This window comes from Delphinus delphis, chromosome 12 (assembly GCF_949987515.2).
Source record: "Delphinus delphis chromosome 12, mDelDel1.2, whole genome shotgun sequence".
In the NCBI taxonomy this organism is placed as follows: domain Eukaryota; kingdom Metazoa; phylum Chordata; class Mammalia; order Artiodactyla; family Delphinidae; genus Delphinus; species Delphinus delphis.
Window position 1 is genome coordinate 14,975,350 of NC_082694.2, and position 13,118 is coordinate 14,988,467.

Genomic DNA, 13,118 nt, shown 5'->3' on the forward strand with positions numbered 1-13,118 from the left:
TGCCAGCCCTGGGGCCCCAGCAGGGCTGGGAAATGGTGGAGCTGGCAGAGGCAGGGGCGACCGAGTGTTAAGGGGAACCTGTAGACTTGGCTGAGATGGAATCGGGTGCGGGCTCACCCTCTGGGACCCTCCACTTCCAGCGGCTGCTGTTCTTGGGTTTGGTGAGCCCAGCCCTAGGTGGGGCTCGGTCAGGCTTTCAACAGACCTCCCATCTCTCTTCTTATGAAATTGTAACTCCTTGGAGATTAACTAGAGAATGAAGAGAAGCCCCTAGGCCCTACTTAGAGCAGGTACCATGTCATTCAAGCTGAAAGAAAAGACCATATTATTCACTTGGAAAGGAATAACAACTCCCCTCATTAAGTGCCTGACTGCTAGCACCACCCAGCAAATATCCCCTACTACCAAGTAGAGGATTCAGCCGGTCTGTAATGAACAAAAGACAACTGAGTGAGGAAATGGACTTGTACTATTCAGAGGAAAGAAGAACGTCTTTTCTTTCCTTGAACAAGAAGGGAGACTGACAAAAATTCTCTGCTTGACCGAACTTTCCGTCAGGTTCCTGAACCGTCTCCTAGGCCCATCCGTGTAGTTTGTTGTAAAATCTGGTTTTAGCAAGAACCTCCCCCCTGCCCCCATATCTGATCACCCAATATGTCTGATCAAGTTCTTTATCCTCCAGCCCGCTTCCCCGCCCAGTGATGTCTGATCACCCTGGCTTGTCTTCAGCAAGAATCTGTTAGATTGGTTTAGCCAGAATACCCCTCATCCCTGATGTTTCCTCGTAATCATTTTCCATCCACTGACCCCCACCGTGCTCCTTGGCTATAAATTCCCACTCGCCCATGCTGTATTTGGAGTTGAGCCTGGTCTTTCTCCCCACCCCCCCTGTAAAATCCCTTTACAGTGATCCCTATACTTACGTCGATGATAAAGTTTGCCTTACCATCTTCAAAAAGAAAAAAAAGAAATTCTATATTTTTATGTTATTAAGAACAAAAAGCACAAAATGTAATCAGTGTAAATTTTAATACCTTTTAATGTTCAGAGGAAACAATGAACCTTCATGACTTGGAAGACCTTTTGTGAAAATTCATTTTTTTAATATTTTTTATTGAAGTATAGTTGATTTACAATGTTGTGTTAGTTTCTGGTGAACAGCAAAGTGACTCAGATACATACATATATATATATTATATGTGTATTATATATATATATACTTTTTCATATTCTTTTCCATTATGGTTTATCCCAGGATATTGAATGTAGTGCCCTGTGCTATGCAGTAGGACCTTGTTGTTTATCCGTTCTATATATATTATAATAGTTTGCGTCTACTAATCCTAAGCTCCCAGTCCATCCCTCCCCTACCTCCTCTCCTCCTTGGCAACCACAAGTCTGTTCTCTATGACTGTGAGTCATTTCTGTTTTGTAAATAAGTTCATTTGTGTCTTATTTTAGATTCCACATACAAGTGATATCATACGGTATTTGTTTTTCTTTTTCGGACTTACTTCACTTAGTATGATAACCTTTAGGTCCATCCATGTTGTTGCAAATGGCATTATTTCATTCTTTTTTATGGCTGAGTAGTATTCCATTGCATATATGTACCACATCTTCTTTATCCATTCATCTGTCAATGGACATTCAGGTTGCTTCCATGTCTTGGCTATTGTAAATAGTGCTGCTGTGAACATAGGCGTGTGTGTAACTTTTCAAATTATAGTTTTGTCCAGATACATGCATAGGAGTGGGATTGTTGGATCATATGGCAACTCTATTTTTAGTTTTTTGAGCAACCTCTATACTGTTCTCCATAGTGGCTGTACCAATTCACATTCCCACCAACAGTGCAGGAGGGCTCCCTTTCCTCCACACCCTCTCCAGCATTTGTTAGAAAATTCTTTTTTTTAATATGGCACATTATTTAATAAAAATTATATATAACATGTACATACAGAAAAGTACATAGAACATATGTGTACAGTTTTGTTTTGTTTTGTTTTGCGGTACGCGGACCTCTCATTGTTGTGGCCTCTCCCGTTGCGGAGCACAGGCTCCGACGTGCAGGCTCAGCGGCCATGGCTCACAGGCACAGCCGCTCCGCGGCATGTGGGATCTTCCCGGACCGGGGCACGAACCCGCGTCCCCTGCATCGGCAGGCGGACTCTCAACCACTGCGCCACCAGGGAAGCCCTGTGTACAGTTTAATATACATTTGTGATTATAAAGCAAAACTCTGCATAACTACCATCCAGGTCAAGAAATTCAGTATTCTGAAAGCCCCTATGTGGTGTACCATTTCTTTTTTTTCTTTTTTTTTTCTTCAGGTTCATTTAATCCATACAGCAAACCATGATATAGTTATTGTTTTTCCCCTTTTTACACATAAAGAAATTGAGATTGAGACTGAGAGAGCTTAAAACCTATGCCAAATCACCATGTTGCCATAGCCTGAGCCGTAATTTGAATTCAGTCTGTCAGACAACCTCAAAGCCCCATACCCTATTCACTACACTACAGAGACCTCTCCAAGCTGGGGTAGATCTTACTTTCTGCTCTTACGGTGTACCACTTCTTAAATTCAATTTGGTTTATCATAACATGAACAACTGTACAAATAGGCCTGTTGTTTTCATTTAAAAATTAATTTCAGAAAAAACAATATTACTGGTATTGATTTTTTAAAATTTTCAAGATAACTTGGCATTGGGAATTGTTGGCCGAACACTAAGATGCCTGAGAAGACTGTGGAAGATACTGTCGTTTCATGGTTTACAAAAGCCTTGGCCCCAGTTGGTAACGGTGGTGCCACAGCTTGTAGCCGAGCCCTAGGCCACCAGTTGCTCCCCTGCAGTCACTCCAGGCTCCGGGAAGTGGTGGGCAGTCCTTCTCGGTGACTATAACTGGTGCCACAGTTAACCGTTAATTCCCGTGAGCAGTACCTCTGTTCCTTGGTCAGAAGTTGATAAGTAGTTTGGGCTTCCCTGGTGGCGCAGTGGTTGAGAGTCTGCCTGCCGATGCAGGGGACGCGGGTTCGTGCCCCGGTCTGGGAAGATCCCACATGCCGCGGAGCGGCTGGGCCTGTGAGCCATGGCCGCTGAGCCTGCACGTCTGGAGCCTGTGCTCCGCAACGGGAGAGGCCACAACAGTGAGAGGCCCACGTACCGCAAAGAAAAAAAAAAAAACAAAAAAACTAAAAGTGAATTGATTGTATAAAAAATAAATTCCCCAGATTAAAAAAAAAACAAACAAGAAAACAAACTCTTGGGGCAGGTTGCCCGTGATGGTTGGGTGAAGGGTCCAGGACCCAAGGACCGGGAAACATCACACTAGACCAGGATTTCTCCGCCTCAGCACTTCCGATGCTGTGGACTAAATCATGCTTTACTGGGGCTGTCCTGTATGTTGTAGTGTGTTTAGCAGCATCCCTGGCCTCCACCCACTAGATACCAATAGCTTTCTCTCAGCTGTGACAACCAGTTTCCAGGCATTGCCCAGATGTCCCCCAGGCAGCTGAATCACCCCCAGTTGGGAACCACTGCCTTAGAGGGTAGAATTCACATGAGGCTCATGGTCCCTCCACTGCAGCTGTGGAGGAGGTGGGAGAGGCAACCCGGCTGAAGGCCCCTAATTTGGAGCAGGAGGAGGAATTAGGGCACAGATAGGAGGAACGCAGCAGGCAGATAGATGGAGGCAGTAAGCTGGGGAGGGGCCTTCTGGGTAGCAGTAAATGGCAGTGGGCAGAGGGAGGGTGGGTGCAGAGCTCTGCGGCTCTGAGGCGCCGGTCAAGGCTCTGTTCACAGAAAGCTGGGAGGAGTGTGTTAGCACAGAGCCCCGTCTCCCCTCTAGAGAATGGCACTCAAGCCTTCCCTTCCCGCTCCTGAGCCGACCTTGAGCTCTTAAGCAGCATTAGCTCTTTCTAAGAATTTTACCAGCTTTCCTCTTGAGCTTGAAGAGAGAGTCATGTGAATCTCTCAAGTGGGCTGGTTCCTTGGAGAGAGACTGCAATCGTTTGACATTTATTCACTCATCAGACACGTGTCCGGCACCCACTTGGGCAAGGGCTGTGTGAGGTGCTAGGGACCCCACTGATCACCCAGGCCTGGATGGTCTGACTCAACCAGCCCAGGCAGCCCTGGGAGAAGACAGTAAGCCTGTCGTCAGGCTACCCAGGTCGCATCCCAGCTCGGCTCCTGGCTGTTGCGTCTCTTTGGGCCTCAGTGTCCTAGTACCTAGTCTGTAAAATGGAGTAGTAAGAATTCTTATCCCGTAGGGGTGTTGAGAGAATATACAGGCTGTAGAGCAGTGCCTGGCATTAGTGAGGACTCCGTGATATTAATAGCATTATTTTTAATTTTTTTTTAAATTACAACTACTACATAAGGACTGTAATAGACGTAACAAGTGTCAGGAAAATTCTGAGGGACAAGTGATCAAAGACACACAGAAGTGGCTCTTTTGAGATGGGTCTTAAAGGATTAGTGAGACTTTAACAGGGGGGAATAAAAGGGTTGTGGGAAGATCATGCACTAAAATTCAGGCAGAAGAGGGAGACGGCAGGAAGTCACAGACTGTGAGCTTCTGAGCCCGGCTCACTGGGGGACAGCTGCTGGCCTTAGGGTCCGGAGCTGAGGGAGGAGGGTCCGGGAGGCCAGGAAGGAGAAGGGCCTTGTCAGGGAGACTCAGTCTGAATGGACATAAGTCCCAAGCCCCTTTGGCTTGGGCCTGCTTCATTTGTTACTTCTTTTCTCCAAAATAGATTTAGAAGAACTCGCCATTTTCATCCCATTCTCCCTCCCCTGGGCAGTGAAATACTGAGTCCGCTCCCTTACATGTCAGTGTTTCAGAGCTTTTAGAGACTGGAAAGCAAATTCGTCTTGCTGTCCCTGTGCTGTCCAGAGGGAACCAGGTGGGGGGGATGCTGGCAGCCACTTCACATGCGAGGCCAGCAGACGCACGGAGTACTGGCCTCCCTTGTCTGGGTGCCCGTGCTTCCCACCTCTGTGACCGCTCAGGAGGTGGTGTTGGCCATCGGGGTTCACAGAGGAGCAGATCCGCGGGCCATTGGGTCGAGATGCATTTTCCACCTGTCTCTTCTGCTGCTCACACGCTGCCTCAGGGCAGGGGCTGGACACCACCCTGGCAGATGTGGCTAATAAGCAGGGCATCTGTGCCAAAGGACGGTGTGTTTATTTCTCGGGAGCCTGTGGTGTTGTGCCCGAGGCTTTACTGAATCAGACCGGTGCTGTCTGGCATCCCCTTGCTGCTGAGACCTCAGTCCCAAGGTCATGAGTGTCCCCTGGGTGGCTCTGGCCTTTGCTTCACCACTCACTGAAACTTCCCAGAATGAACGTATATTTCCTGAGCGCTTACCAGGCCCAGGGGGTGTGGTTCCGTGAGCGAGATAGACCCCATCCTCGACTTTGTGGAACTTAAAAGGCTTGTGGGAGAGACAGACATTGAATAAACCATTGCACGTGGTGTGGATAAGGGCTAAGAAAGGGGGCTATCTAGGGAGTGGCAGTAACGAACGGGAGAGGAACCTAATCTTCAGGGGGTGCTGAGGTCAGGAAAGGCTCACAGAGGAAGGAAGATTCTGAGAATACAGATTCTCAGTATCTGAGAATAGTGCTTAGGGGGCGGGACAGCACGGGGGTGTTGGGGAGACCCCCCTCTCTGAGCTGGCTTGTGACGGAATCCAGTGGGCTTCCCCAAGCTGCCTGTATCTTTGGCGCTGTGGCCATCCCTCTCTTTCTTAAATTTCTTGCTTCCTTTCAGACTACTCGTTTGTCCCCTTAGCTGTCTTATCTTGTTCCCCAGATATAATTTCGGCCTTTCCAGAGGATGGCCCCATTTTTGGCTTCATGACCTCAAACCACCCTGCTGTGTTGCCAAGTGACAGATTGAAGGAGGTCGGTGTGGATCTGTAGCAGGACATAGAGGTTCCTAAGCACGTCCCAGCCATGAGCAGAAAGCCTTCAGGGCATTCAGAAAAATTAACCAAGCCTCACAGCAGCATTTTCTGTAGCGTGGAGGATGCTCCTTACATCGAAGATGACATTTTCCATCAAATAGGATGAATGAAAATCACGTTGCTCTTTTTTCCCCTCTCTCTCCCCTCCAGGCTAATATTTGGCACCCTTTACCCTGCATATTCTTCCTACAAGGCTGTGAAATCGAAGGACATTAAAGAATATGTAAGTAGCACTTTTGGGGGGCGGGGTGGTGGTGGTGATGGGGTTAGATGGGGGAAGCTGGGCGTGAAGTGCGGGGGGGGGGTGGCGCAGATGCCCTCTTTGGTGGGTACTGGGAAGCAGGGCAGTACGGCGACCTGCTGGGTGTGACCCAGGCGTCCTCTCCCGGCTAGACCTCCTCTTTAGAACTAGAGTGTGGAAGTGAGCACAGCGGGGGGGCTTGGCAAGAGGAAATGGCACCTGGAATCGGAGGCCCCCAGTGGCCACAGGCCGCTCTGTGGCCTTGGAAGAGTGACTTCACCTCTCTGAGCCTCAGTTTCCTTGTCTGGACTGGAAAGCAGCGTTACTGGGAGACAGTCTGGCACTGGAGGCAGGAGCACAGGTCCTAAAGCCCAGCAGACCCTGCCTAGCAATTCTGATCCCCATGCCGGTTCTGTGATTTGAACACCCCACTGTGTAAGCCCTGTTGCTTTATAAGCTTTTAGAGGGCAGGAGTCACCATCGTCCTGTGACTGTTTCCCACTGCACCTCGCAGAGGGCTGAACACACGGGCAGGGGATTAGGAGTACTTACTGGTTGGAGGATTGTATTACTGTTGGGTGATCTGGGTGCCCCAGTCACAGCCCTAAATGTGCTGGGCACCTCTGGGCAGGAGAACCATCAGACCACACCTTGATTGATGAAGACCTGTGGGGGGTGGCTGGGGAGGGAGGAGTGTCCCTCCCCAGGGGGGACAGTATCCCAGGTCGAAGTACAAAAGATATAGATTTTGTCATCAAGAGACTGAAGTCAAGTCCTGGCTCTGACGTCGGATCGGCACCAAGCTTGACAAGAATCTTAACTTCCAGGAGCCTCAGTTTCCTCATCTGAGCAGTGGGTGGATATCAGCAATCCTAGCGCCTAGTGTTGTGAGGGACAAAGGGTCTTTGCTCCGCTTTTACTCAGAGGAGGTCACTTGGCAAGTTAGGCACAGGCAAAGACATCATTCAAAGCAGGCTTTCAAGTTCTCAGCTTTCCCAGGATGTCCTTAGGATGAAACCAGCCACCTCCAGGTCAGCTCAACCAGAGCTGCCTACACCCACTCTCTGAGTTTCCTAGAACTGCTTGCCCGGCTTGCGTTTGCTACGAAGCAGGATATCCAGAGGATCCAGACGGGGCGTGTTCTCCTGTGGAGGCTGGGTCCCCAGCATGTGTCTGTGAACGCATCTCAGCGTGTGAACTATAAATAGCTGTTAAGTTGCAAGCACAGAACCTCATGATTCCTAATGGACTCGGCCCAGGGGAAAGCACTGGGCAGCCTCCTCCAGGTCTCCCTTTCCCCGACTGCTTCCAGCCTGGGGAGGGGGGATACTGTGCCAGGAAAGGAAGCAAAGCAGGGGTCACCGCAGTTCAAGGTCTGATCCTCGGCTTTGCAGGGGTAGAAACTCAACGCTGTCCGCTCATCCGGGAGAGAGCAAACCCTGGTGAATTGTTTTGCTCTATCTAAACTCAACAGGAGCCTGGTTTATGCCTAGAACGGCAATCATTAATTTAAACTGAAAAATATAACTGACGAGCAGAGCAGCTGTTTGTGTTGGCGGTGAGCACGTGCTTTGCCCAGGAGGGAAAGCTTGAGAGCTAAGATTAGACAGTTTCTCAGTAAAAATGGAACTGGAAGCAAGGCACCCAGTGGTATTACGGGAGACCTGCCTCCTTTTCCTGCACTTTTTCACATGCGCTCAACTCACACACTCGCATGCATGCTCACATGCTTTCTCCCACACGCATTCGCACTCACTTCTTTCCCTCCTTTTGACCAACAGACCCGTTTGTCCAAGAGAAAAACCTGGAAACTTCCTTTAACTCCTGTCCTTTCCTCACCACCCATCCCCACCCAGATGCCCAGGTGGTGACCATGACCCTTCCTCTGTATCCTCCTTAAAATCTTTCAAACCAGGTCTCTCCTTCTGTGCTGCCTCTCTCTTCAATGAGGCTGTCATCGTCGTTCCCTGGAATGTCACAGTGGCCTCCTGTATTCGATTTTTTTATTGCCACGGTAACAAATTACCATGAATTTAGTGGCTTAAAAGAACACAAATGCGGGACTTCCCTGGTGGTCCAGTGGTTAGAACTCCAGGCTTCCACTGCAGGAGGCACAGGTTCATTCCCTGGTCGGGGATCTAAGATCCCACAAGCTGCACGATGCAGCCCCCCCAAAAAACACAAAAAAACCCACACATGTATTATCTCACAGTTCTGGAGGTCAGAGGTTGGATGGGTCTCACTGGGTTGGAATCAAGCCTCCTTTTGGAGGCTGTAGGGGAGAGTCCATTTCCTCGCCCTTTCCAGTTCCTGGAGGCCCCCTGCATCCCTCGGCTCGAGCCTCCTTCTCCATCTTCAGAACCAGCAGCATTGCGTCTCCCACCGTTCTTCGGTAATCCTGTCTCTCTCTGACCGCAGCCAGGAAAGGTTCTCCACTTGTAAGGATCATGTGAATACATTGGGTCTGCCTGGATAATCCAGGATAATCTTCCCATCTGAAAGTCCTTAACTTAATAACTGCAAAGTCCCATTTGTCTTATAATGCAATATACTCACAGGTTCTGGGGATTAGGGCGAGGCCATTTTGGGGGCAGGGGTTGCTATTCTGCCTGCCATACCGCTGACTGGTTTCTCCACCTCCCGTCCCTCATCTCATGCTCTGTTGTCTACATCACTTCGACAAGCCTTTGAAAAATGGAAATCTATTCATTTCACACCCCCTGGATCCTTTCATGGCTGCTTATTACCTGCAGGATGAAGTTCAAACTCCATTAGACAGCGTTGAACCTTCTTGATCTTTCTGTCTCTACTTTCCAGCCACTTCTTTACAAGCATTCAGTGCTTCTTTTTTTAAAAAAAACATTTATTTATTTTCTTTATTTTTTGGCCGTGTTGGGTCTTAGTTGCGGCACGTGGGATTTTTTGTTGCGGTGGGCGGGCTTCTCTCTAGTTGTGGTGCGAGGGCTCCAGAGCACATGGGCTCTGTAGTTGGTGGCACAAGGGCTCTCTAGTTGAGGCGTGCGGGCTCAGTACTTGTGGCGCACAGGCTTAGTTGCCCTTCAGCATGTGGGATCTTAGCTCTCTGACCGGGGATCGAACCCGCATGCCCTGCATTGGAAGGCAGATTCTTTACCACTGGACCACCAGGGAAGGCCCACGTTCAGTGCTGTTGTTCTCAACACCCAAAGTGTGGTCTGTGGACCGGCATTATCAACATCACCCGGGAGCTAGTTAGAAATGCAGAGTTTCAAGCCCTACCCAGACCTCCTGAATAAAAATTGGCATTTTTAACAAGATCCTCAATTTGAGAAACACCGCTCTTGACGTTCATAGCTTTTTATGTCTTTCCAAACTTACTGCAGTAGTCAAAGATTTGAGACAAAAACTTAAACAGAAAGGAATTTATGGGAATTTGTAGGATTAACTAGAAGCCGGGGGAAAGATATTCAGAAATTGGGGAAGATCTGAGAAGGCTGGGTGACAGCCAAGCTTATACCTCAGGAAGGGTCTGGTTAGGAAGCTGCTGCCCAGGTCACCACCATGGAATTGTCTGCCAGCTGCCCATGGCTTTGGAACATTTCATGAAGATTCAAAACCCTGGATAGGGGCATTTGATTTTTCCAAGCCTGGATAATAGGCCTTGCCTCCCATAAAGACCTGCATGCTGGGAGACGCCCTCCAAATGAGAAGGCTTTGGATGCGGGTAGTTTAACAAAAATACATACACACGCGCGCACACACACGCGTGCGCACACACACACACACGCACACACAGCCCCCCTCAGAGATACTGCACGTTTGGTTTCAGACCACAACAATGAAATGAATATCACCAAAAAGTGAGTCACACAAACTTTTTGGTTTCCTACTGCATATAAAAGTTGTTTACATTATGCTGTAGTCTGTTAAGTGTGCGATAGCATTATGTCTAAAAAAACGCTATACACACCTTTATTAAAAGGTAATGCTTTGGGGAAAATGGCACCCATAGACTTGCTTAACCACAAACCTTCAGTTTGTAAAAAAAAAAAAAACCCAAAAAACCACAATATCTGCAAAGTGCATTAAAAAAAGCACAGTAAAACGAGGTATGCCTGAATATTATATATATGAAAATATATAGTATAATGATCTAAATTACCGTTACTTCTTGGGCTGCACAACATCCACATCCACTTTTTTACCCAGGTTTTGGCTTTTAAAAAAACCTTCCAGGGGCTTCCCTGGTGGCGCAGTGGTTAAGAATCCGCCTGCCAATGCAGAGGACACGGGTTCGAGCCCTGGTCCGGGAAGATCCCACATACCGCGGAGCAACTAAGCCCGTGCGCCACAGCTACTGAGCCTGCGCTCTAGAGCCCGTGAGCCACAACTACTGAGCCAATGCTCTAGAGCCCGCGAGTCACAACTACTTAAGCCCACGCGCCTAGAGCCCGTGCTCCGCAACAAGAGAAGCCTCCGCAATGAGAAGCCCGCGCACCGCAATGAATAGTAGACCCCCCCGGGCTTCCCTGGTGGTGCAGTGGTTGAGAGTCTGCCTGCCGATGCAGGGGACACGGGTCCATGCCCCGGTCCGGGAGGATCCCACATGCCGCGGAGCGGCTGAGCCTGTGAGCCATGGCCGCTGAGCCTGCACGTCCGAAGCCTGTGCTCCGCAACGGGAGAGGCCACAACAGTGAGAGGCCCACGTACCGCAAAAAAAAAAAAAAAAAAAAAAAGAGTAGCCCCCACTTGCCGCAACTAGAGAAAGCAGGCGCGCAGCAACGAAGACCCAACTCAGCCAAAAAGAAAAAGAAAAAAAACCTTCCAACAAGAATTCTCTACCACTCATTTATTGATGCTTGCTAAATCCAATTCTTCATCTGAGTCCAGCTCCAGATCCAGTATCCTCCGGCTCTGACAGGATCTAACCTTAATATTCAACACTCTAAAAATTAAACTGTCAAGTGAACCGTCACTGATACACCGTATATACTATATTAGGGGGAGAAGGAGAATAAATAAAAATAAAATTAGTTAAAATATTTAAATCTATACATAACACAGAAAGGAAGAAAATGGATAGAAGGCACAGTCCTTATTTAGGCAAGTGGTCATGACTTCATAGTTGGTATTTATGTCTTTTGTTAAAAGATGATTTTTTTTTTTTGCAGTGGCATGGTGGTCTTGAAATGGCCAGGTGACCTTCTAGTCTCTGCTTCCACTTCATCAGAACCATTTTATATCCCTCACGGAAGCATCCATCTTTCGAGTACTAAAATTATTGAAAAGCAGAGCTCAGAGGTTTGAGGATGAGAAGCAGAAGTGTTGTGAGTGGGTTAGACCAGTGATTCTCAAACTTTAACATGCATATGAATAAATAGAGAGTTTTACTAAAATGCAGATTCTGATCCATTAGCTCTGGAGTAGGGCCTGAGATTCTACAAGCTCCTAGGAGTTTCCAGTGAACTGGAACCACAGCCCATGAACCACACTTTGAGTTACAAGGAGCTAGCCTTAGGCTTCATCATAAGAAACACCACCCTCATTTCCTTGGTTCCTGAACCTTTAGATTCTGGCTAAGATGCAGTACCTTGTGTTGGTCACTAGTTCAGAGAGGAAACTGCATCCTCTAGGACAGCATATCACCTCACAGAATGCTGACTCCCATCTGGTTCTTTTCTGGAACTCTCCAAAGCTCTTGTAGCATTGTATAAGGCCAGCTGCCTCAGGGCGTTGGGGTACATGATTAGATCAGTGATTCCCCAAAACATCAGCCTACTGTCATACTTCTTTTGCTGTAAAAGAGGGCCCTTGGTCAGAAGCAATGTTGGGATACATCAAAATGAACAGGGCACTCACTGAGTCCACAGCTTGCTGTATGGCTGCCAGAAACATGGCAGTGGGAAAAGCCAGTCCACATACCCAATAAAGGAATATTCCAGAAAAGAGTCTATGCTGCCCTTTCTATGAAGGAAGGGGCTTGTTATGATGAGCCTGCTCCCAGGATGCTGGCTGGTGCCTTAAGATATGGGACTGTCCTAGAGATACTTAGTCACTACTGCTGGCAACTTGGTGTCTGAGCAGGGTCATGGCCAGGTCGCCCTTGGTGAGAGGGATGAACATTGCTGAGCTCATGTTTTCCCTCTGTCTACATGACCACTGGTCCATGAGCCCATTGAACATGTAATATCATGCTGAGGTAAAAGGCTCATAGACATGCAAAGGGCTGGTCATCTCATCCACCTGATTACCAAGAGCCTCCTCTGCCATCAGGACCTTTTGATGAGCATTAGCAAGGACCACAAATATTTGCGTTCTGTGGGCCCATTCGTATAATTTCCAAACCACCTCAACACCAATCGCTCAGTCTTGTCCCTTCCAAGTACCTCATCATCTATCCAAATTCTTACCTGGTGTTTTAAAATGTATCCCAGATTTGTTTTAATCAGGTATGGTAAGGCATGCAGACACAGAAAGGGCTCATGGAGGCAGAAGCTTTTACTCACTGTTCCCTGGAAGTAGGAGGCACAACACACCATGCAGGGCCACGTGGAGAAGCACCAGGGTCAGTGAGAGGGAAATGCGGGCAATGACCTTTATCACGGTTTCTGTGGGAAAGGCAAAGCAAGGCAGAGTAAGCAAGCTTAGAACTGGCTAGTTGGAATAATTTCAGCAGGCTCTGGGGTGTGGGGGCTGCCTCTAGGTATCTGGTACCAGGTCCTGGGGTGATTAGGGCTGGGAAGTATTGGCTCAACCTACGAGAGCTCCGTAAAGGAGGTAGTTTGGAGTATGGATCCTGGATTGGGCAGTTTGCATGTTTGCTCTGGGGCAAGAATGGCTCAAGAATTAGCTAGTCCTAGAGGGGGCAGTCTCTCCGGTCAGCAGGACCCCAGATGTCACAGCATCAAGACTACAGAA

At 48.3% G+C, this 13,118-nt stretch overlaps 1 protein-coding gene across 2 annotated transcripts in view; it reads left to right on the forward strand.

Moving 5' to 3' along the window:
* Positions 1–13,118, forward strand: part of REEP1 (receptor accessory protein 1) — a 110,701-nt gene that overhangs the window by 46,572 nt on the left and 51,011 nt on the right. For both annotated transcript variants that reach the window (XM_060027407.1, XM_060027406.1), the window contains exon 2: positions 6,131–6,203. In XM_060027407.1, the coding sequence (XP_059883390.1) occupies positions 6,131–6,203 (73 nt within the window). The remainder of the gene's footprint in view (positions 1–6,130; positions 6,204–13,118) is intronic.